This window comes from Patiria miniata, unplaced genomic scaffold (assembly GCF_015706575.1).
Source record: "Patiria miniata isolate m_02_andy unplaced genomic scaffold, ASM1570657v1 HiC_scaffold_4, whole genome shotgun sequence".
Taxonomy (NCBI): Eukaryota; Metazoa; Echinodermata; class Asteroidea; order Valvatida; family Asterinidae; genus Patiria; species Patiria miniata.
In genome coordinates this window covers 3,549,730-3,573,180 of record NW_024037071.1, presented here as the reverse complement: position 1 = coordinate 3,573,180, position 23,451 = coordinate 3,549,730, and the positions used below count along the sequence as shown (strand labels likewise).

Sequence of the window (23,451 nt, the reverse complement as noted above, 5' to 3'; positions counted from 1 at the left end):
TACCATTCAGCACTCCAGACTCAAGAACCATTGAGTTTCAAGAACATAAGTCTGGGAGCTATTAAAAGCCAATGTACAAAATTCCCGGATGTCCGCGCCAACCTCTATTTACGTTTCTTTAGATTTGTGATACATTTCTGTATAATAATCTACTTAGAACTGAAAATACACGAATCGTACGGGGTTTACCGACACCCCCACCAAAACAACCTGTTAAAACGTCCACTTTTAGGTGCATTGTAATGGACTAAAACGGACTTGGATATTTAGTCATGCTAGGCTAAATATAATATTCATGGTTTCATTTTGGAAATTGAATAACTACCGTTTTTTGTGGGGGTTTTAGTGCTACTTTTGGAAGTTTTAAACACTCTGAAAATAATTACGTTTGGATTGGTTTTTAGCTGCGGGATAGAAGCTCAATTTATCATCATGTCTCTCCGTTAGTTAGTCAGTAACAAACGTTGACATTGTCTGTTGCTTCATATTTTGACTAATTTCAACCAAACTTTGTCAAAGTATCACATGGTACAATCCAGTGTTGTAGTCGAGTACTTTTCCACGAGTACGAGTACGAGTACTTTTCGATGAGTTCGAGTACGAGTACTTTTCGACGAGTACTACAACACTGGCAAAATCACGTGACTCGTGCATGAAAACGCACTCGTTGGTCCACAGCTTCCGAGATCCGATTGAGCTGGGTTTTTTTGTGGTAAAAACGATATACCTGATTTATTTTCGGGCTACAGATAATTCGAAATTTACTTGTAATTTATAAGTATTACAAATGCAATTGTTAAAAATGTAAGTGGATTTTTGTTTGATGTCTTATGTAAAAAAAAGAATAACTTTTTGTGTTGCTATAAAAATAGCAATTTACAAATGTACACACAGACTGTTTTTCAGGGCGACATTCGAAAACAGTACACGGAGAACACTTATTCCACTATTTGTCAAAACTTCAAAGCAGCAACAAGACACTGGAAAGGATTCCGAATCCAAGTTTTGTTTAATCCAATGCAAGGCTATACAGGGTAATAGTTTATTAAAGTGTTTTTAAAACTGGTAATAAAACTTACATTTCGAAATTATTATTTTTGTCTGTCCTTGTTAGCTCTCGTTGTGCTAAAGCATTTGGTTGTGCATCTACTACAGTGCAGAGATGCACTTTTGTTTCAAAGGCATTTAAGGATCATTTGCAAAAAGTCAAAAATGAAACTGCCAAAATATCATAGTACTTGGCTGGATGTATGTGATGGGATCAAACATCGTGTGAAATCGTTGTGCCTAGTATGCTCTCAGTTTAAAAAAAAACAGGAATAAATCATCCTTTCCCTCGATGGTTATGACCCAACCATTGCGTTGTCAATAGAAACCTGTGCTCTGCGTTGGGACAAATGAAGATGCATTTTCGCACTTTTCTGAAAAAGTTCAATATCCACTGAGCAGAGACTTCCACAGTTCATGGTTTTAAACATCCTTTGGATTGTGAGTGGTGTTTTATTGGAAACAAACAAAATGCATGAACAGCAACTAATCCTACATGCCATCAATACATCTTAAACCCCCCAAAAACTCCTCATATGTACATGTACATGTAGTTAATTGGGTAAAACGACACAGTATTATTAAGTACATAATCTTCATCTACATTACACCTGCAAGCAATGCAAATACTACAAACATGTACATGTATTTGGATGTTGTAACATCATCGCTAGGCCTGTACAGTAATGTTTATTAAATGTATGGTCCATGCCGGCTGTGCACTTTTAACTAATAAAAAAATGGATTAAAAAAAATCTTCCCATTTTGTTTTCTCTGTGAGTCAGGTTACAGGTTCATCACCCATTAAAAAAACAACCTTGTCTTATTTAGCTTAAATTAAGCATTTATTAAGCATGAGCAATACATCAATCTTTTCTACTTTGACTACACGAGCAATTATTACATAATTCAGAATTAGTTGATGCTTAATATCTCTCCATAAAAAGACTTATTTTGCAATGACATGAATTGGCTTTCAGGTACACTTCTACAGTAATCCATACAACAGTAGGCCATTTCTTCAGCTAGTGTACTTCATCAAGTACTTTCGTCGGTGTTGATGGGAGCGAGCACGTTTCTAGTCCGCCCAAAACCAGCTCTGAAAGATTGAAAGGGAAATAAATTGGTCACTCTTACATGGGATTAATCTAAAGGGGGAATTTAGTTCAGCCTAGTTAGTTGCATACCAGTATTCACAAGAGGACCAAACTAAATATGATACAGATTACGTAACATTGGGCTGGTAAACTTTTCACATTGTTCACTTCTTGTTTTTATATTTAATTATGAATGTTTGTTTACAATTGTGACATTCATATTCCTTTGTGTGCTTTAAATTTCCCGATAAACTGTGCTGACTCTGACGTTTCTCCTGGGTACTTCTTACTTATTCAGGATATTGAGTCTTAAGTATTACAACATGAACATCACCGAGACAATGTGATAAGACAGTAACTGACCTGGTCTTCTCGGTCTCCGACTCGCTGTCACTCAGGAGGGCTGCCATCTTGACCTTTGCACGCTTGCCTGACCGCTTGGGTCGGCGAGGTTGTACAACGGGACTCTCAAACACACTATTCTCGGTGTCACTGTCCCAAAAAAAAAAAACGAAAGAGAAAAAAAAGTGATTCAGGCAATCAAATGAGAAATAAACATGGGACACCACATGGCAGTTTTCTAAATGGGGATAAGATGGGGGAAGGGTGTGAGGGGTGGGGTGGGGGAGGGAGGGTGGGTGGGTGGGGGGTAAGGGAGGGCCTATGCCCAATTTACTCATGAGTAGGGAGAAGCAAGTTTGTCTTGTCTAGCATTGAAGACACTATCTCCAGTGCTACTCAGACCGCAGATCTTGAGTTTGAGGCCCCAGGCCACGGTGTATCACTTTAAAAAACACATTTCAACAAATGAGAACCTTGGGAAACATTCTGACACAATGAATATCAAACATTGTGGAATTGAACCACAGACATTTTTTTTTGTGCTGGCTATCTGCCTGTTCAACTCACTCTTCCTGTGTGACGGCAGGTGGTTTTCTGCGTGACCTCTGACCTCGGCCTCCTGTTCTTGGTGGCTGTGCTGCTTCTACGTAAGACACAATCAGACAAGGGATTATTTTTTTAAAGGTTTGAAGACAATTTTTCAGATTAATATCAGGCAAAAGATTACTTATGTACTATTCCAGGAGAACATACAAATGTTTTTGTTTTACATACAAAAGTTTACACAAATTATATGTTCCAACTTCCAACTCACATGTATACATATTAATAATTCCAACTACAAATTCACAAACTTGAAGGCTTATCACAACATCTCAACTCGGAGAAAACCTTGAAATATTTGAAGCTCCATTTAAATGTTGAAGCTGGGGTGCTGTGGTCCAATGGTTACGGTGTTCGACTCGTGTGCCTTGGTACATGGGTTTGAATCCTGACGAGGAACATGGGTGCTTGTGCTCTTGAGCAAGGCACTTAACCATTATTGCTTCGTCCTTCGGATGGGACGAAAAGCCGTAGGTCCTGTGTGTTATGTAATGCACGTTAAAGAACCCAGTAACACTTGTCGCTAAGAGATGGGGTTTGCCCCGGTGTTTCTGGCAGTGGCTGCAATATGCGCCGCAGCACCTTGTAAACCCTTATAAAGGTGCTACATAATGGGTCTCATATATCTCATAAACTTCATTTACCTGTCTTTAAAATAGACATAATTACCAGCGCCTTGAGTACCTAATTGTTGGTAGATACATGCGCTATATAAGACTCCGGTATTATTATTATTCTTAAGCTTTACTTGACAATATTCATACACAGTGTAAGTTGAAGTATATCACACAAGATGTAAACCTCAAGTTTTTCTTAATTTACAGTCAAACATTGGTATCCTCTTTACCGTCATCAACCTCATCATTGATTCAGGGTGAGGACAGTTGGTGAACCGTTGATGGGAGGAACTCGATTTACGACGGGGGATGGCAAAGAATAATTATGTACTATTCCAGGAGAACATACCACGTTTCTTTTTAAATACGAAAGTTTGTAAAAAAGTACGTTCACACTCACAAGTATTCATATCATTAATGATTCCAACTACAAATTCACAAACTTTAAAAGGCTTATCACAACATCTCAACTCGGAGAAAACCTTGAAATATTTGAGGCTCCAGTAAACGTATAGTCCCTAAGCTGTACTCGACAATATTTACACACTGGGCAAGATGATTTATATCAAACAAGATGTCAACCTTAAGATTTTTTAAATTGATAGTCACACAGTGGCATTTAGTTTACCTTCATCAGCTCCGTCACCGACGGTACGATTCACGGTAAGGACAGTTGGTGAACCATTGATGGGAGGAACTCGATCTACGACGGGGGACGTTACATCTTGACCCTGCTGATCAAGAGTCTGCAAAGGTTAAAACATTTAAAATTATACTTATTAAAACAACTTTTTTGTTCTGATCAAGTGAATTGCAACAGCAGACAAAACCTGCCCAAACCAAAAATTTCAAAAATAAACGTAAAACAAAAATCAAACATTGGCGGTAGATTTTATTGCTAGTCAATTTTTATTTCAGTTAAAAGTCAAAAGTGGATGGCAACCTTTTAAGTCCTTTTTGACTGAAACTAGAAAAAAACACACAAAAAGACAAACAAACCCACACTTTCTTTGGTTTGACTCCAGTTTTGACCTCCATTGCGATGTTTATACATGGAACAGGTGTTTGTTGTTGGATGGAGAAGGTAGGGTTGGGGGAGGGGGGTGGGGGGGGGGGTTTCAGGCAATGGCCAGCAAATTTATAACCAGCAGGGAAACATTGCTAATATTACAGTAACTCCCCCCCCAATTACTGTGCTTTGCTTCATACCTTGTTAACATTCGCTTCCTCGGTAGTTTGAGTCTCTGTCCCCTCCTCAGCGCCTGATGCCTGACCCATCTCTCCATTGTCCCCTGACGCCTGACCCATCTCTCCATTGTCCCCTGACACCTGACCCATCTCTCGATTGTCCCCTGATGCCTGACCCATCTCTCGATTGTCCCCTTCATGTGACTGGGGCTCAGTGGCATCATTGTCCAGCTTGGCGGAGCATTCCTGGAGGTTCTGACGGAACTTCTCCAGATACTTCTTGGCCATCTTCTCCTCGGCTTTCTAGGTTGGGCGACACAACAAACGGCGACGACAATTTATAATTTCATAGAGCAACCACCAAACAGAAGTAGGAATGAATGCACTCAACTTTCCATAGACTTTGTACACAACCAAAGAAGTGGCGTCTGGATACTACGTTCTTTCCCAGATGTCAATATTTGGATTTGTTATCAAATATTTTTTTGTTGTAAAGGGGATATCAATCTAAAGATCGATCATGATACGTCTAACTAGCCTTCTCTTTATTTTGAGTGACTTTCGCCCTGTACTTTGAGGGTCCGAGATGAACATCTTCGCACACGCTTTCTGTTGTTAAAAGAGTGTATTACTTAAAAATGTTTAAATTGAAGGTAGCATTGAAGCTAAGAGAGGACACAGTTTTGCTTATCATTCATGTCGGTGGAACAGAAATAAACAAGGATTTTCGTTCCTCCAATCGAGGAAACTTGTGTCTGCAGTGTCTTGAACCCTTAGGTTTTTTTCCTGCTACACAGATAAATAGGATGGCGTGATCAATAGCATCATAGTCTTGATCCAAATCTGGATTTGAATTTTGTTCCATTGTGTAACCGGTCATTGATAAAAAAGAACCAGCACATATGACAGGTATATTCAGAATTTTTTGGGTCTGCTGCTGCTAAAGTCCACAAGACTAGATTTGATTCATCTTGTTGACAGCGCCCTCTACCGGCTTGATCCCAGGGATCTAGACCGACCCCATTAGGAAAACAAAGGCCCCAATCCAGTCCTGCCTCACCTCCACCATTTGCTCGGCCAAGACGCTGAGATCCTTCACGATGTTTGCGTTGGAGGTGGATAGATGCAGCATGTTGAGGACCTTGCACAGCACCCGCACTCCAGGAGCTTCCATGTCGCCCAGGATCTTGTTGCACAGCTTCAGACTCAGGCTGTCATGAACGGAGCTTTCCTACGGGGTTGAAAACATAAAGTACATCATTTACTCACATTTTCTACAACTTTTGATGCAATGCTTCCTCAGGAAGATGTAGATTTTAAAGGACAAGCTAAAACTAAAACATAATTGAGTAAATGGACTTTAAAATTTTGAGTGAACTTTTTTGGAGATACGATGCATTCAAGATTGTTTAGTGGCCAGGGCTTTTTGGAACTTCAAATGTTAAGATGGTTTAACTATAGCAAGCAGTGCTAATTTTCTATTATTCCCCGATATTTATATCTGTTTATTATTGTGTAATGAATACTTTCATTGTAATGCATAGTGAGTCCACTTTAACTAAAACTGAAAATAAACTTTATCTACAACAGGTAAAATAACAAGGAATTGACACAAATTCCACACAGTGTGATCTTATGCCTGGCCCAAACCTAATTTTCCCGTCGCGATTGGTAACATTTTTTATCATGATCAACCGAGAATCAGCCCCAAGATGTACCTGCAGTGCCGTCTCCTGCCTCAGGTTGCGCTGATCCGTCAAGTGAACCAACAACTCTGCCACGTTATTCTCATTCACCTGGGCCAGAGGGGAGGTGGTCGGAGCATTGAACAGCGTGTCCAGGGTCGGCAGGAAGGCCTCCTCCACGCAGTCCTGGTTGGCTCTGGTAAAAGGACAGCGGCCAATATTACAGAGCTGCTTAGCACAAAATTTTGCTTAGCATGCAGAGTCTTCCTTGGCAAAAACAGGATTACCAACCAAATGTCCATGTGATGTTGCTTGTGATTGGTATTCAGCTGTTGTTTGCTTAGCATAAAAATCACATGGAGTTTTGGCTGGTAACCTGCTTTTATCAGGCATGCAACTGGGAATTTAGAAAAAAAAACGAGGAAACTTCAAACCACACAAGACTTTGTACAGTATTTTTCAATTTGTAATGGCATTCATGAGAAGTAAAAAACGAGGAAATCAGCGGATCCAAGGAAAAGTTGCATGCCTATTTTATAAGCCAGACTTTTTTGTGCTATGCAAATTTTTGTGCTTAGCAGCGCCATGAAATTGGCCCCAGATTAAGAGTTAAAATAAACTGCAGTTTCTAAAGGGTTCTGCAAAGCCACAACTAAAGAGACTCCAGAAGACTTTGTATATGGCTTTACAATTTGTAATAGCAGGAATAAGAATATAAAAAAAAGGGGAAAAAAAGAAATTGGGCGATCTGTCTAAAGACAAACTGAAATTCTTCATAATAATGAGAGACCAGTTCATGACAACTCAGTAAAAATCTTCGACATCTCAAAAAATAATGACAATTTTTGTTTTCATGTTTCATGAGTGACATTGAAATATAAAAGATAAGGTCAATAGGGACACAAGCTTAAAATGAAGAAGCAAGCTGTATTTGATTTCAAACTTTAAAGACCTTCAGAGACTTTGAAGGAAGAACAAGTTCACTTTGTGAGTGCATAAACTGTCACATTGAAGATATGGAAAAACAGTGTTGTCGTCTTTGATTATGGACTCTAGTGTAGGACAAAGTTTGATTGAAATCGGTCAACATAGGTAGGCGCAATAGACAATGTCAACGTTTGTTACTTACTAATGGACTAAGAGAGAGACATGATGATTTGTTGAGCTGTTATCCTGCAGCTAAAAAGTGCTTTGAGTTGTATTCGAGTACAAGAACCGAGTATGAGTACTAACAATGTTAGTCTTTTTCCTTTTTCATTGTCGAGGGATCATTTGTGTACAAAGTACCCCATTATTCCTTTGTGGAGAAAAGTTTGGGAAGCCACTGCAATCCCTTACCTGGCAGCAAATGCAAAGACTGGGAAGAAGGTCCCCAGGCAGTGTCTAAGATGAAGGTCTTCCTCCGTCGTCGGGTTGTACCACAGCAGCAGGAGACGAGACAAGAGCTTGGGGCTCGTCACGCGGCCAGAGAGGAGCAACTTAGCCATCCCCTCGGCAACAACGGTACGCACGTCAACACTCTACGTGATGAAGCAAATGATTTACGATGAGACTTAAATAGGACTAGAACCCTGGACCTCTAGACAACTGCTCCAGTGTTCTACCCAACTTTAATGGGATGTTTGATTGAATTATGAGTCCAAGGGTGTTAATCAGATTAAAATTAGAAGTGAGATCTGTCAGCTGACCTAGGCAAGCTCTGTAGTTCAGACGAGTGTTTAAGACAAATGCACTGATGCACCAAATGAAGGTAATGGGTTCGAGTCCTACCTGAGTAAGCCTGTGAATTTTTTCTCACAAGCTCTCAGACAGTACTGAGCATGTGTATGGACAAAATCTAATACTGGAATAAGTTTAAACTATCTTTGCTTTATTGGGTACTAGACAATACAGCTCACTCAAGTCATGTGAACATACCCTAAACACCCCTGTACCCGCTCCTCCCCCTTATCGCCCCCTTGGTCTGAACACCCACCTCGCTGTCCAGTAACCCAGTCGAGATGGCCAGCACGCTGCTAGCAGCACTCTCGTCCTGCTGCACCCCTGTGGTACTCCCATCTACCCCCTGTGGTACCCCATCTACCCCCTGCTTTGCCCCCTCATCACCCCCTTAGCCCGAACACCCACCTCGCTGTCCAGTAACTAAGTCAAGATGGCCAGCATGCTGCTAGCGGCTCTCTTGTCCTGCTGCACCCCCGCGGTACCCCCACCTACCCCCTGTGGTACCCCACCTACCCCCTGCTCCTCCCTCTATTCACCCCCTTGGTCCGAACACCCACCTCGCTGTCCAGTAACCCAGTCAAGATGGCCAGCACGCTGCTAGCGGCACTCTTGTCCTGCTGCAACCCTGCGGTACCCCCATCTACCCCCTGCTCCTCCACCTCATCATCCCCTTGGTCTTCGGCAGAGGCCCGAGAGTCACCGTCGCCAACTGAGGGGGCGCTAGTGGCAATCTTGAAAGCATCCAGACCGAAGGTGTGGAGGAGATCAAAGATGGACTGCAGAGCGGTCACCTGGATTGTTTCCTGGTCGACTTGGGAGATCTGCGAAGAAAATGACATGTTTTTGTTGTAGAGCATTATACTTTACAAGAGCATGAAAGTTCTGAAAACACAACAAGTATTTCACATTGAACACATCCAATTTGCCGGACATCAGTGGCACAGTTTTCACCTCTTCGAAGTGTAATTTCACAGGAAGAATTGCTCCCTGTTACAAAAGTGTTGGCCATGGCAACCACATTCAACACTGTACCGGAATTTTTAAGTAGACAAACTGCAATTCTGAATTTGAGGAAATGGTATCAATAAGTCATTATAAGCAGACAGTGCAATTCATGTTCAGGATTAATGTCTGCAACAAGCCAAAATTATAAACTTATGGAATATCAGAGATAAAGAGATGAACCGTTTGGCTTAAATACCAGTATTGCTCAGGATGATTTGGACTATATTATCATGATATCCACTGCACCATATATTCAATCGTAAGAATTCCAACTTACTTGCATGAGAAGCAGCAAGTGGCGGTGGGCAAAGTCACGGCTGAGCTGGGAGGCTAACCCGACGCATTTGACAGCCATGTTGCGCACGGACGGATCGGTGTTCTGGATCCCGGGCAACACCTGAAGTTTTCAAACAACATCAACAACGTGTTACACAAAATACACATGACACAAAATCCAACTGCTTGCTTTGTTTGATTCCGTTGGAGTGAGGACTGCACTAGTAAACTGATTGTGCTTTACATGGGGTCAGGCACACCACTGTAATCAGAGCCCAACAGTTTGGGTGTTGAGTTTACCGTATGGTGTTGGATTTTGCAGAGTGAGGAAGGATCCTAGTAAATCACTCATTTGGGAGTTAGGGTTAATCTAAGTAATCCTTTTGATAATAATTCCCTCGGCTGCATGCGAGATAAATGCAAATAATATTATATGACTGTCAACTTTAAAACTGAAGTGGAAGACGGTAACTTTATCGAGACTAACCAGAGTGTCGATCAGAGTCTGCAGCGTGGGACTGAGTCCCTTGGACGTCAGACGTTGGAGTATCTCGCTGGCGATGGTCAGACATTTCACCAAAGTTCCTGGATCACTCTGCAGGTTCAAACAAAGAGATGTTCATGTTTTTTTCAAATATGCCACTACTGGCCTTTTGCAGGCTGCGATCGTGATAAATTACATAATGCCGAATAAACAAAACATGTGATCTTGCCATAGTTTTGAAGTATCACAAAATACAAACAGAAAAACAGGGATGGCTTAACAAAAAAATAGTATCTCAGTAAAAAATGTTGATATAGGCACGGGCGGGCTGATGTCATCTGATGAAAACATCTATTCATTTGCAAACCAGTGCTATTCAACACACCAGACTCAAGAAGCATTGATGTTCAAGAACATAAGTCTGGGAGCTAGATGAAAAATTCCCGGATGTCCACGCCCACCTACACAGCTTTTGAACGGGAATTAAATTTTGCACTAAAACACTGTAAAGTTGACTGTTGCAAGTCTACCTTTTCCAAGCGGACCTCCCTGATACTGATGCTGGATTCCTCCAGCAGAGAGTGCTTGCTTGCCTCCAATTCAGTCACTAAATTCTTCAGCTCGGCAGCACGGCTGAAGTCTTCCATATTGACGCAGTCTTCCAGCGCATCACGAGCCTGGTTCAGCTCCACGCGCACGCTGGCCAACTGGTGATACAAAATTAAAATTGTCAGACATACATTTGGACAATTCAACAGTGTACATAATTATAGTAATAAACATACAGTGGATTTTAATTCTGATAAAACGTATCAGTTAGTTCAATTATTTAAAGAAGAAATTATTCCTTCAACTTCAATAAAAAAAAAAGGCTCAAAACACCATGGTGTCAGATGTACTAAAAACTAAGTGATTTTTTGTTTCTGTACCCATTTAATTATTTATTCGGTTGCAAGTAACAGCTGGTTTAAGTGTTAAACAATTAGATATAAGGGCTATGCATCGGAACCGGGTACCCGAGTACCCGACCGTTGATGTCAGAAACCGGTTCCAGATTATAGAATTGAGTACCTGTAAGTAACTTCACACATTACTTGGTAACTTCTCAGAAAATGAAAAAGAAAGGTTTTGAATGTCATTGGGGGAATTTGCAAAATGAAAACCAGGCTACATGAAAAAACAAAACAGATTCATGTTCATGACACGTGCGAAAATACAATTTACTCCGTAAAGCTAAAGAGTTTACTGTACACACTTGTATTTTGCTGTATTGATGCACCGATATGGTAGTATATTATTGTGGCAACCTTTATGAACAATGTACAAAACACAAGAATTCACAACTGGTTTGGAGGGAGTCTGTATCCGAGTTTGAAAGTCGTTATCTAACCTTGAGCTCTTTCTTGCGTTTCTCGCCCTCGGTAAGACTGGTCTCCAGAACGGAGATGGGTTCCCGGACGTCCGCGATAATCTCCGCCGTCAGGTTGACTTGTTCCTCGTCCCCTGGGTGCAGCGTGGTGAAGTGGGTTACCAGGCGGGGGACCAGGGAAGAAGGAATGTGGGGGGCAATCAGCATGTCCCGAATCATCACATCAAGGTGCTTTCTGTTTTATACAAACAAATGATGTTGTCAACCAAAGTTTTTGACCCAGAGATTTTCAAATACTAGAAGACCATTGCGAAGGGAGTCTTAAACTTCAAATGGCACCAAACGCTCATGCAAATATGCTACAGATCTGTGTATACAATCGGATTGAAATAGCCGTGCGTTTTTGCGCCAATGGTGCTCTCAAACGTGGTGACAAAGTAGCAATCCACTGTTCATACACGAAGTCCGCAATCTAAAGGATTCAACGAACCTGCCAACTTCATCAGAGAGGTCCAGGATCCCGCACAGCTGCAGCAGCTGCTGAGCCACAAACTCCTGCTTGAGTGTTTCTTCAACTTCCGTCTCGTTCAGAGCGGTGGGCTTCAGCTTCTCTAAGAAACTGCAAAAGAAATTTTTTCAAAATAAAAAAATGTTCAGAGTTTTCTAAAACAATGGTTTGGATGGAGAGAGGTACGAGTGTTTGCGAGTGCACTTTTGAAAATTGAGAAAATATAAAGGGTTAATTTTTTTTTCAAGTCTTGCCTTCTGATGTAGTTGGAGAATATCGTCACGTTGGGCAGCATTCTATCCAGCAGCATCTCTCCGTCTGCACCTTGAGCCTTCAAGAAGCTACACAGACACTGCCAATAGAGGGCGCTCTCACAAGTCAGCTTGTCTGCTGGGATGACATACCTGTTGGCATGGAAAAGGAAAAAAAACCGAAAACTTTATCTACATGTGGTTAAGGATGTTTACACACCTGAAAATGTAAAACGTGGCAAATATTGAGCCCTTAAAACTCATTTTGTGAGATACGGTGAAAATTGAAAGCTGAAGGGGATGACAATTATCGGCACTCGAAAACCAAAAAGTCAAAACTTTGTGGAAAGATGAGCAAGATTATTTACGTTTCATCCAGTAGGTCAAAGTTGTCCACCAGTTCCTGGGACTGGGCTTTGCGCAGCACGACGTCGAGGGCCAGCTCGGCCGTCTTGCAGGAGTTCTCCACATCCAGGCAGGCCAGAAGATCCAAGACGTTGCCGTCAAAGATGCGCAGCCAGGCCTGCAAGAGCTTGCCCGAGCAGGCATCCTTCACCGTGTCTGCAGCAGACAAGACATTGAACGACAGAATGACTTTAAATGCATAAATTATAGGATCATTTGCTTTTCATGCATTTTGTTATGTCCAATAGTAAATACCACTCAAAATCCAAAGAAGAACATTCAAAACCTAACCTGACGAAGTTTCAGCTCAGTGGATATTACACTTTTTCGAGAAAACAGTGACAACCATGCAAACCCCTTTGGTCACAAAACACAATTTCAGAGACAACACTGTTTCTTTAAAAAAATCAGTCAATTGACTATCAGTACAAATCACCTACATGTCTAGATTTGCGATACTATAAAGCGTAAAGGGTATTTATAAGCTCATGAGTTGTTAACGAGTCAAGTTCCCCACAAAGTGAGTGATTCCCTCGAGAAGTGGGCGACAGGCAACGAAGCCGCTTTTCCTACGTCACGACGAGGTGAAGCCTCATTACAATTAATGCTGACGGTCAGAGTTTCAAATTCTGTCTCTGACTTAAAATGCAGTTAGCGTGCCAAATTTAAGTGAGGAAAGCCATTTTTTGATATATTCAAACACATGTACACTGGTTCAAAAAATATCAGAATGAATCTGACTGGTTGAATTTTAGAATACTCTAATTGCAGAAGCCGACAGGCAATGAGCCATGTACCACCAAACTGAATAGAGTGAAATTGCAGGCATTCCTTTTCGTGTTCCTGACACTAACACGGAACAAAAAGAGGTTTAACAAACCTGAGCGATCAGTGAGTCCATCCTGCAGTAACTGGACACGCTGGGCAATGGTCAAGGCCTTAATGTGCACCTTCTCTGCTAGAACCTGTGTGGAGAATAAGCAAAGTTTGACTATGTTTACGCTAACTCCTCCAACATCTTCCACAATCTAGCGGGTTTTGGAGAATATATTGCATGATTTAGGATTAAACGCCTGTCCTCTATTCTTAAACATGGGTCTTGAGCCCTTTGGAAGATGGAGTACAAAGACGGTGCCAATATTTTTCCATGCATTGATTGACTTTTGACGATTAAGGAAAAATCCTAGTCAATAGTGCCTTCAGGGAAGTTCAGGGTCATTGAACAAACCAGAAAATAAATGCCGTTCCCTATCGCGTCTTGTGGTTTGTAGCACCCAGGAATCCTTTACCTTGGAAAATCAAAGTGACTTCTTATGCCGAGGAAAAAAGAAAGATTGTGTTTAGGGTAACGCCCTTAATACATATATTCTTACTATGTGTACTTTAAGATACCTTTAATGGTTGAATTGACCTGTTTAATCGTTTAAAGGGAATATACATCATTTGCTTTTGCTGTAATTTTCCGAAATGGATGGAATTGGGGGGTTGGAAATATATAGCAAATATAGTTACACTGACTTTTTGAGGTTTTTGGTTCGAAAATGCTATAAAAACCAAGAAAAACAATCATTTTCCTGTAGTCTGGTTCCCTGACTCCATATAAGAAGAAACAGAGCAGTTTACATACATTGGGGAATTGTAAGGTCAGGGAACCAGTCTAGCTGGCTTGTACCCATTCATAGGTGTGTAATCGATTGCAAACAAGTGCGATGGTCAATTGGGGACAGTATTTGACAAAAAGCCAGTTTTTTCCAACGCTGATCGGCCGATCAGCGTTGGAAATTGATACAAAAATAGCACTTTTCTTGAAAATGACAGTATAACAGTCCAGCAAGGTATTTCAAAATGATTTGGTAGTTTTATTTTTTGATGTTTGCAAATGTTGTATTTTCCCTTTAATTAACTGATAACCAGGACAAACAAAAATCTTGCTTGAGAATATCCTGTATTTTCAACATATACAGTATTTAAAGTTTTGGCCAAATGTGGCAATCGAAATTTGGAGGTCGGATATTTGGCCTAAAAAAATTCCAGGAAGGTCGGATTACCATAAACACACATTTTTGTTAAAGGCTTTACCAGGAAGGCTGTCTTCCTGACTGAGTCTTTGACATCGCGTGTGCGGTCCAGGATTTTGGGAAGTGTTCTGGTCGACATGGACAGGTTGGACAGCACAGCACGGCGGACTTCATAGTTGACGTCATGCTCAATCAGATGCAGATAGGCTGTTTGGCAAAGCACAAATAAACAAGAGAAATGAAGATCAAAAGTCACAGCTCTGAATAAGATGCTATAAACTGGGCTATAAATCAAGAGCTACAATGGTAAGAAAATCGAGGCCAAGTACATGGAGCTGCGAAGCACCGAAAATATTTGTATCGTTTCGGTTTGCGGTAACACCATGTGGTAATAACGACTGTCGCTCAGTAGACATTTGCTAACCATAAACGGGTCACCAGCCAAAGCGTCATGCGATGTACATTGCGAGTGACTGGTACCCAGCCCATTTTTTTGCTTGAACACATAGATTTGCTGGCAATATTTTCTTCATAGCCACAAAAGTTGGGCACTTCAACGTACCGGCTATAACTGGGCAGTCGGCGTCAGTTGGGTCCTGCAGCCGCGCCACGGCCGTCACGGCCTGGGTGCGGACAGCCGGGAACTTGTCGTGCAAGCGAATCAGCATGCAGTCGTAGATCTGCTCGAACAGGTCTTCGTCGATCTGCGCCTCATCGCCCAGGTTGACCAGCAGCTTATTGATCATTTGGCAGACACGGAAACGCACGGCACGGTCCCGGGCATTGTGATGCTACCAATAAGAATAAACATGGTGTATATTTAGTACTCTTATAAAATGACTCAAACCTCTTTAAAGTCGTAAGATCATGCTCAAAGGTACGGTTTTACTTTGGGCACGTGTGGTCTAGCGGTGGAGCACAGGATTCATGATCGTGAGGTTGTGGGTTCGAGCCCCGCCGTGACCATGCGTGTTGTGCCCTTGAGTAAGGCGCTTTACCTCAATTACTCCTCTCAACCCAGGTGTTAAATGGGTACCGGCATTATTCAATGCTGGGAAGGTAACAGACTCGCTGTGGAGGAGGTTTGGCGATCCCCCCACAGCAGCATGTGAGTCTGGCCCAATCGCTAATGAAAGAGAGATGGGCACTCCTTTCCTGTTAACACAGGTTCGTCCCCTTTACCTTTACCTTTTTTTAAACTAAATGTTCACAAAATTAAAGCAGAGTCACATCCTTAGTTATCAATTGATAGTCTTGCGAGTAGTACACACCTGAAACAGAAACGAAAACAGAAAGACCATGAAGTTGTCTGCCGGTGACTCGGCTGGTTCTTCCTCTGCTTCGTCCGCTGACTTTTCTACTATGGCAAACGACGCAGCAAACTTGGCCACAAAGTCCAGGGTGCGCTCGACAGCTGGCTCCCGCTTGAAGATGATCAGCGCATGCTTGAAGAAGCCCAGAAACTCTTGGTGAAATGCCGTCTTGTCATCAAGCTGTTTGGTGAAAAAGATGACTATCTTGTATGACTCATGAAAACAGGTATTTGAAAGTATGCAAACTTAACGATACTTTATAATAAAATAAAGTCACACAAGACCTTTTTACACAGCATTTTGCAAATAAAGAAAACATTTAAGAACAAAGTCAAATTTATACTCAATATACTTCAATGATTAAAGCCTTTTTTGAGAGACCTTGGGTTGTGAGTTCAGTACCTCATCATACGTAGTTCTGAGAGCAGTTGTTAGCTTGGCGTGGTTGTGGATTCCTTTCTGGCAATCCTCAAACACCTCCGACAGTGTCTTCCCTTTTTTGCTGGGCATGGCTGTAACACAAAAGAAATATTAAGGCTGTTTCTTAGCTCCGCACCGACTTACTGAACTATTTTCAGTTAAAAAAAAAAAAATCAACAGACAATGTGTTTGGTGCTGTATGTACTATTGGATCTGTCTTGTCTGTTCAAACGTTAGGCCTATTTGCTGTGCTAAACAACATGAACATAGTCCGAGTTTCAGACACTTATCTGTGCAGAGCCACTTCCGCGATTGTGTACAAAGTCTATGGAGAGTCAAGAAATTTTTTAAAGTATTTCTAGTATTATTTTATAACAAAATTGAAAATGTTTCTCAGTCCCAGATTCATGTCTTATCATCATTTTTGCAATGAAGAAAAAAGTGGCGTCAGGTTGTAACATTTCTCAACATGACAATTGAGGAAAGATTCTCATATCTGGCCATCACTTATTTTTCCCTTCAGTGACCTATCACTATCACTTTATCAGGTTCAGCCATCAGAAAGTGATAATTAAAATGTCCTTAAGTCAAATTTAGCAGGTGAAATATTGAAGTATTTACTGTCAGTGTCATGACTGACAAAACTTTCAGACCAGTCTCATAGGGTTTGTGCACAGGGTGACAAGTGATGGCCAGATACGGGAATCTTTCCAACATTGACATGAACAGCAGCCAACAACTGACTCCTGCTGACACAAACAGTGACCATGCAGTGTTGTATAATTTAATTATGATCCCGCAAATCCCAGTTTAGTCTGAGCATCACCCATTATCCACACAGCAAAACTCCTGTACTAAGGCTGTAGGCCCTATAACGTCTGATAATATACGTCTAGACATGCGTGCCAGCCAATCGAAGTCGACTTGAGTTGACCATGGAGCTATAAACACAATCGTGACTAAATCGTTCTCTGTATTTTTATCTGTGATTCTGTATATCTATTCTTGTAGGTAATATGTTTTTATTAGGCAGTGTATATTTTGCCGGAAACGGCAAACCTTTAGTAAACGTTAGTTTGCCGGATATGCACTGAACATGCACAGTTACTGTTTTTTTGTACTTAAACATTTTCCGGTGAAAAGTTTTAGTCTGGCTCCATGCCAAAATTATCGTTGTTACCTCGTATTCACAAGATGGGATTCAGACATTTTTATAATTTCGGACTTTATTTCCCTTTTAAAAAAAAAAAAAAAAAAAAAATCCTCCAGAGCCACAAATCTGAAAAGGAAAATGTAATACTCTGCAAAAAATGTTTGAGGCATGTTAAAATAATAAAAGAAGAATATTCTTATTTATTTGGGGATGAGAAAAAAAACCTTAAACATGTGGTGCGGTCGGAATCGAACGCGAGTCATCCCGTTTACTAGAGCCTTTGCTTAACCATGTTAACCACTACACCAAACGTGCTACACAACTTTTGGTGGGAATTTAATACATCTTATAATTCAGCCCTATTTTAAAGAGTACAGCGCCCTCTGTTGATATGGATTGCCGCCGGCAAACCTTTAGTAATCGTTAGTTTGCCGTCATTACCTCCGGCAAAATATCCACTATCTTTTTATTATTAACCAGTGGCGAAGTGTAACAAAATAAAATAAAAAGTTCTGTGCTGCGCGATAGGAAGATTGCGCAAATCCTGCCCCGCGCGATCAATCAATGTTTGCGCGGAAGGGGCGCATGATGCATGAAGACGGTAGGCCGCCGCCGCGCGCGTCCGGCCCCCCGTGACTTTGCGCGATCCACAAACTACATGTACAAAGCTAGTCCGAGTAACTTGTAACTTGTCCGAGTAAGTTCTAGGGAATCTAGGCCTAGTTTACTTCTGAATAACGTCCCTCGATACGGTTGAAGGTGGGCATTCAAAATGGCCGCGCAATGTGTACTGAAAAGAAATAGGCCTCTCAAATCTTAATAAGGGGAGGTACATTAATCCATAGTGGTGTTCGTTGTACAAAACAATCATTTATGAACATGGACAATCTGTAAAAATATTTTTCATTGAAATTGATCGGAAAAAATACTAATACGAAGTTTTTTCTTGGCATAAAACAGGTAAACGATTTATCAATCGGTGCTATGAAATGTTTCTATCTCTAAAATTGGAATAGTCCATATCAGCAGGAGTAGTCTGGTTCCACGGAATTGACACTTCACTTTTTTTTTATTACGGGTCCAGGTATCCGCCTCTCGCGAAGCAATGTAATGTGCGTGCAAACCGTATGTGTGCGCGGGCCGCGCCTAGCCTGCGGGCGGGCCAGCTGCACTGTACTTTTGCAATCGCCGGCCGGCTAGCTGTGGAGAGCGGATCACTTGCCGACATTTAATTTTTTTTGTGCTGAAGAAAATCATGGCAGATGCGGCAAATGATGAAAAAAGACCCAGGCTGGGTGGTTCTAGGTTTGTTGTGGTTTCGCAGGCTGCGCCTGTCCCGGTATTTGCATTGAGAGTAGCTTTCAAGGAAGATAAAAACGCTACAAAGTATAACGTGGGACCTGGAGGTAAGGTAGTCCGAGTAACTTGGACCCAACTTATCGCCTTTTTAAACATTTGGACATGGTCTGGCGATAGTGGGGTCCAAGCTAATACCGCGACCTGGACAACATCATCCTGTCACTGTCCCAAAAACCAACATTTTCCAACAAAAAACATCAGATTTCACCTTCAAAACGGCCTCCAAATTACTAGATATGCCACCTGAGGTACAAGTAGACATCGATAATTAAGATGGTTGTACATGTACTGAAGTTTACTTACGATCCGGGAAAAAGGTGAAATTTTTCGTCCATTTCGGAGAGCTCCCCTCGCGATCTTGAACACAATAAATTTCCGATCGTGTTTAATGTTTGAATGACACGATTTCTTCTACATGCCCAGCGTTGATTCAATGGTCCCCGTATCCTGAGTGCGATTCCGTTACCGAGCGCGCGCGATGCATCGATTATGATAATGAGTCACGTTTGTAAACACATACATGTGCATTTCGAACTGTAAAAGAGAATCGTTTGAAATGCACATGTGTTTACAAACGTGATCCAGTCTACTCATTATCATAATCGATCGTAAGTAAACTTCAGTACAACTATCTTAATTATCGATGTCTACTTGTACCTCAGGTGGCATATCTAGTAATTTGGAGGCCGTTTTGAAGGTGAAATCTGATGTTTTTTGTTGGAAAATGTTGGTTTTTGGGACAGTGACAGGATGATGTTGTCCAGGTCGCAGTATTAGCTTGGACCCCACTATCGCCAGACCATGTCCAAATGTCAAAAAAGACGATAAGTTGGGTCCAAGTTACTCGGACTAGAGGTAAGGCATAAAATTAAGGTAGTGGATATTTTGCCGGAGGTAATGACGGCAAACTAACGATTACTAAAGGTTTGCCGGCGGCAATCCATATCAACAGAGGGCGCTGTACTCTTTAAAATAGGGATGAATTATAAGATGTATTAAATTCCCACCAAAAGTTGTGTAGCACGTTTGGTGTAGTGGTTAACATGGTTAAGCAAAGGCTCTAGTAAACGGGATGACTCGCGTTCGATTCCGACCGCACCACATTTTTAAGGTTTTTTTCTCATCCCCAAATAAATAAGAATATTCTTCTTTTATTATTTTAACATGTCTCAAACATTTTTGCAGAGTATTAGGCCTACATTTTCTTTTTCAGATTTGTGGCTCTGGAGGATTTTTTTTAAAAGGGAAAAAAAGTCCGAAATTATAAAATGGTCTGAAACCCATCCTGTGAATACGAGGTAACAACGATAATTTTGGCATGGAGCCAGACTAAAACTTGTCACCGAAAAATGTTTAAGTACAAAAAAACAGTAACTGCACATGTTCAGTGCATATCCGGCAAACTAACGTTTACTAAAGGTTTGCCGTCTCCGGCAAAATATACACTGCCTAAAATTAAAATGTAGTACGTGGGCCTAGCTTGAAATTGCCAGCTTTTCTACCGCTCACTAGGCCCTACATGACTTGGCGTTTGTGTAGTTGCGGACCCCGTTCCTATAACTTAAATCATAGAGCAAGGAACAGAACAGGGAATGAAAATCCACTTGTAAACTTTGGGACTCACCTAAGTAGATGACACCATATGGTGTATATATCTGCAGGATTAATTTTGTGGAAAGAGGGCAGGGTTTTGATTTTTGATGAAAATTATGGGGTAAAACTAAAAGTAAAACAGTGACGGCGACAATTACAAAACCCAAGAAAAATGGCAACTAATTTTAAAAGTGCGTCCTCATGTGTTTAACACCGTACATTATTCCTAGTCCAAGTAACTTGGACCCAACTATCATTCCAAACCAGCTGGTTTGGAAGAACGTCACTGATTCGTTGATGAACAATTCCATTCATAAGCCAACATTTGGACTCCATTAAGCAGAGGACAAAAACACCATTTTGAATAACGGCAGGATTAAAATTGTGGAGAGAGGGCAGGGGTTTGATATTTGAGGGAAATAATGGGGTAAAAGTGAAGTTGATAAAAATGAAAATGCTGAAAACAAACTTGGCAATAGTGTCCAAGCAGGTTTGGTTGACCGTCACTGATTGGTTGGTGTACCAGTGCAGCTTGCTTTCCTTCTAGTACTGTTTGGTTCCACATTACAAATAAATTACCGTTCAGAATCTTTTGGTATCCGATCCAGACTAGCTCATCCGCGTAGTAAGTGTGTTGATTCGCATGCGAAGTTTCATGTCAGAAAGCCGATATTTCTTTGAATGAACAGTTCAAAACTAAAAAAATTAAATAAAAAATAGGGTCAGTATAATTAAGAGAACATTTCCTGAGGCTGCAGAGTTTGGGGAGCAATACAATTTCTTTAAAAGTACCAAAAAAACGGAGGTGTCCTCAACTACACAAACCCTACAGATTCAACAGGAAAGCTGGAAATACCATTAAACCATACTTGAGTTAGAATGCAGATGTCACCATGGTCAGGTGATGGTCACCGACAAAAAAAATGCGACCATCACCTGACCATGGTGACATCCGCGTTCTAAGTATGGTTAGTATTTCAACATAGGAAAGTACATTGAAACTAGAAGCGACTGAATTGACTGAACATGTGGTTTTCCCATTTGTTATAGTACGATCCAGGTAAAGCCAAAAAAAATAGTTCTGCTTCCGATTACATGGCATTTGAAAATAGGGTAGGTAGGTAGGAAATTTTTTTTTTTTGGCCAATTTTGTGTGTGTACGTTTTGTGATCATATGTAGGCGCCTACAGGTAGTCAAGGGTAAAAGGTAGAAATTGATGGTTTTGGGTGTTTTTTTCTCATTTTTCCAATAAAAAAAATTAGGGTAGGGGCTGTCAGAATAGGGTAGGTAGGGAAACCGGAAGTAGAACTGTTATTGTTTTTGGCCTAATTGTACTTCCAAACCGGACAGGAGAGTCTGTATTTCTTTTTTCAATCAGTGGACAATGGTGGAGCAGAGGACACAGAATCAGTCTGTTTATCTGTGCCCCATATACATGGCATAGGTCTAAATTGGAACAGGCGTTATGTGTGTTTCTAAGCTAGATAGGCCTATAAAGTGGTTTTGTATGCTATCGTACGGTACCACATGTATATGTATATATTGTCAATTCAGCCGTTCACGCAAGTTGAAATTGATTAATCCAGCTATTTTGGGACTGAGCCCCCATATATAATCATGAGAAACTGAGTGATGGTATGAGGGTACCAGTAAAAAAAAGTTGATTTAATGAGGATGTGAAAAGTAGTTACATGTACAAAGTAAGCTTGGTGTGTAAGTGCGGATGGGCTTTAGCATTCAGCGGTGCAACTATGCGGTGGTTGCTACATGTACATGTACATAGACATCATGGCTGTATATTATGTGGGCCTGAAAATTGTGCCATCAGTGTGCATTATGACTCAACATTTTATATTAAGTTTGCTTTGAATGCACAATTGCACGGTACAAGTATGCACACAAAAATGTCAGTTTGGCAACGAAAGAATACACAGTTTTTGAAACGCACCACTCAATTTCAATGTGTGTGAATGAACCTGGGTCGACCAGTGTTGGACGCTTCAGTAACTAAGAAAAAAAAGTACACTCTGCTTCAACAGATGGGGGAAAAGCTTTAGATGTGAAGTGAAAGATTTTGAGCTATTGTAAGAACACACCATATCACAATATCACTGTGGGCAGGCCTTTGTTCCTCTGTGATCAGGTCTGTTGCCAGCCCTGAGCATTAGGAGGGGCCATATAGTACAGGCAATATAAGGTTTGACCTCAAACAAATCGCAACAGAATTTTTTTCACCACAGTGGGATGTCATATTGCAGATAGTATATATATATTACATCATAATAAATGAATATAAATCATCTACAGATCTTTTCTGAAGTCAATGGGCATCTCAATAATAAAACAAGATCAACTCTCTGTGTTTAGTATTAAATATATTGTTGCAGCATCACTAAATAGTCCATTATAAAGTAGCAAAAAAGTGGTACTGGGTGTGGTTAAGAAACACATTAAAAAACTTCTTTCCACCACTCGGATTTCTTAAGACTTTTAATTTGTTATAGAGGAGATTTTTCTGAGTAATAACCTTTTTAAATGGTTTCTGTTACAATTTGTTTGAGGTTACCCCTTAATTTTTCACATAATGCCTGTACTAATAGTACCAACGAGGGGGGCCCACTACCATTAAAATAAAAAATAATACATATACATGTCTTTTGCCAATGGGGGTGCCAATTGCTCGCCAAGGGGGACCCAGCCCCACCAGGCTGCTGGGCGAACCCCCCCCCCCCCCTTGGCGACGGGCCTGTCTGTGATACACATGAGTTATCACTTTGCACTATAGCCCTAACCACCCTAAACTCCAACTCCAAGGCCATAGAGCTATATTAAATTACTAGAGCGCTAACTTTTCATTCTTGCCTGTGGAGACGCTTTGAAGGCACTCTGGGCACAGACATTTTGAATTTATGTGCATGTTTGTAGAACACAGTCAAAAAAGATGGATTGAATTTTAAAAGTGTACTCTAAATGCAACGCGAAAGTACATTTACGC

The 23,451-nt window shown here is 41.0% G+C and overlaps 2 protein-coding genes across 10 annotated transcripts in view; one reads left to right on the top strand and one right to left on the bottom strand.

The window, feature by feature from the left end:
- Nucleotides 1-988: 988 nt before the first annotated feature.
- LOC119739769 (condensin complex subunit 3-like) overlaps nt 989-23,451 on the bottom strand; it is a 25,791-nt gene continuing 3,328 nt past the window's right edge. For 2 of the 9 annotated variants that reach the window (XM_038214830.1, XM_038214824.1), the window contains exons 2-20: nt 16,312-16,442; nt 15,889-16,110; nt 15,180-15,408; nt 14,679-14,824; nt 13,480-13,564; nt 12,563-12,755; nt 12,198-12,347; nt 11,926-12,054; nt 11,457-11,670; nt 10,597-10,773; nt 10,070-10,177; nt 9,584-9,703; nt 8,859-9,122; nt 7,918-8,099; nt 6,613-6,775; nt 5,955-6,125; nt 4,916-5,197; nt 4,335-4,452; nt 3,033-3,129 (exon numbers count right to left, since the gene is read on the bottom strand). In XM_038214830.1, the coding sequence (XP_038070758.1) occupies nt 3,050-3,129; nt 4,335-4,452; nt 4,916-5,197; nt 5,955-6,125; nt 6,613-6,775; nt 7,918-8,099; nt 8,859-9,122; nt 9,584-9,703; nt 10,070-10,177; nt 10,597-10,773; nt 11,457-11,670; nt 11,926-12,054; nt 12,198-12,347; nt 12,563-12,755; nt 13,480-13,564; nt 14,679-14,824; nt 15,180-15,408; nt 15,889-16,110; nt 16,312-16,440 (3,162 nt within the window). In that variant the 5' untranslated portion in view covers nt 16,441-16,442 and the 3' untranslated portion in view covers nt 3,033-3,049. Of the gene's footprint in view, nt 2,147-2,507; nt 2,637-3,032; nt 3,130-4,334; nt 4,453-4,915; nt 5,198-5,954; nt 6,126-6,612; nt 6,776-7,917; nt 8,100-8,858; nt 9,123-9,583; nt 9,704-10,069; nt 10,178-10,596; nt 10,774-11,456; nt 11,671-11,925; nt 12,055-12,197; nt 12,348-12,562; nt 12,756-13,479; nt 13,565-14,678; nt 14,825-15,179; nt 15,409-15,888; nt 16,111-16,311; nt 16,444-18,200; nt 18,281-19,165; nt 19,206-21,034; nt 21,152-23,451 lie in introns of those variants that run through there. The other 7 variants (XM_038214831.1, XM_038214828.1, XM_038214829.1 and 4 more) reach the window with 7 other exon arrangements.
- Nucleotides 18,666-23,451, top strand: part of LOC119739772 (aspartate aminotransferase, cytoplasmic-like) — a 20,862-nt gene continuing 16,076 nt past the window's right edge. The window contains exon 1 of the mRNA XM_038214837.1: nt 18,666-18,909. Coding sequence (XP_038070765.1) covers nt 18,759-18,909 — 151 coding nt within the window. The 5' untranslated portion in view covers nt 18,666-18,758. The remainder of the gene's footprint in view (nt 18,910-23,451) is intronic.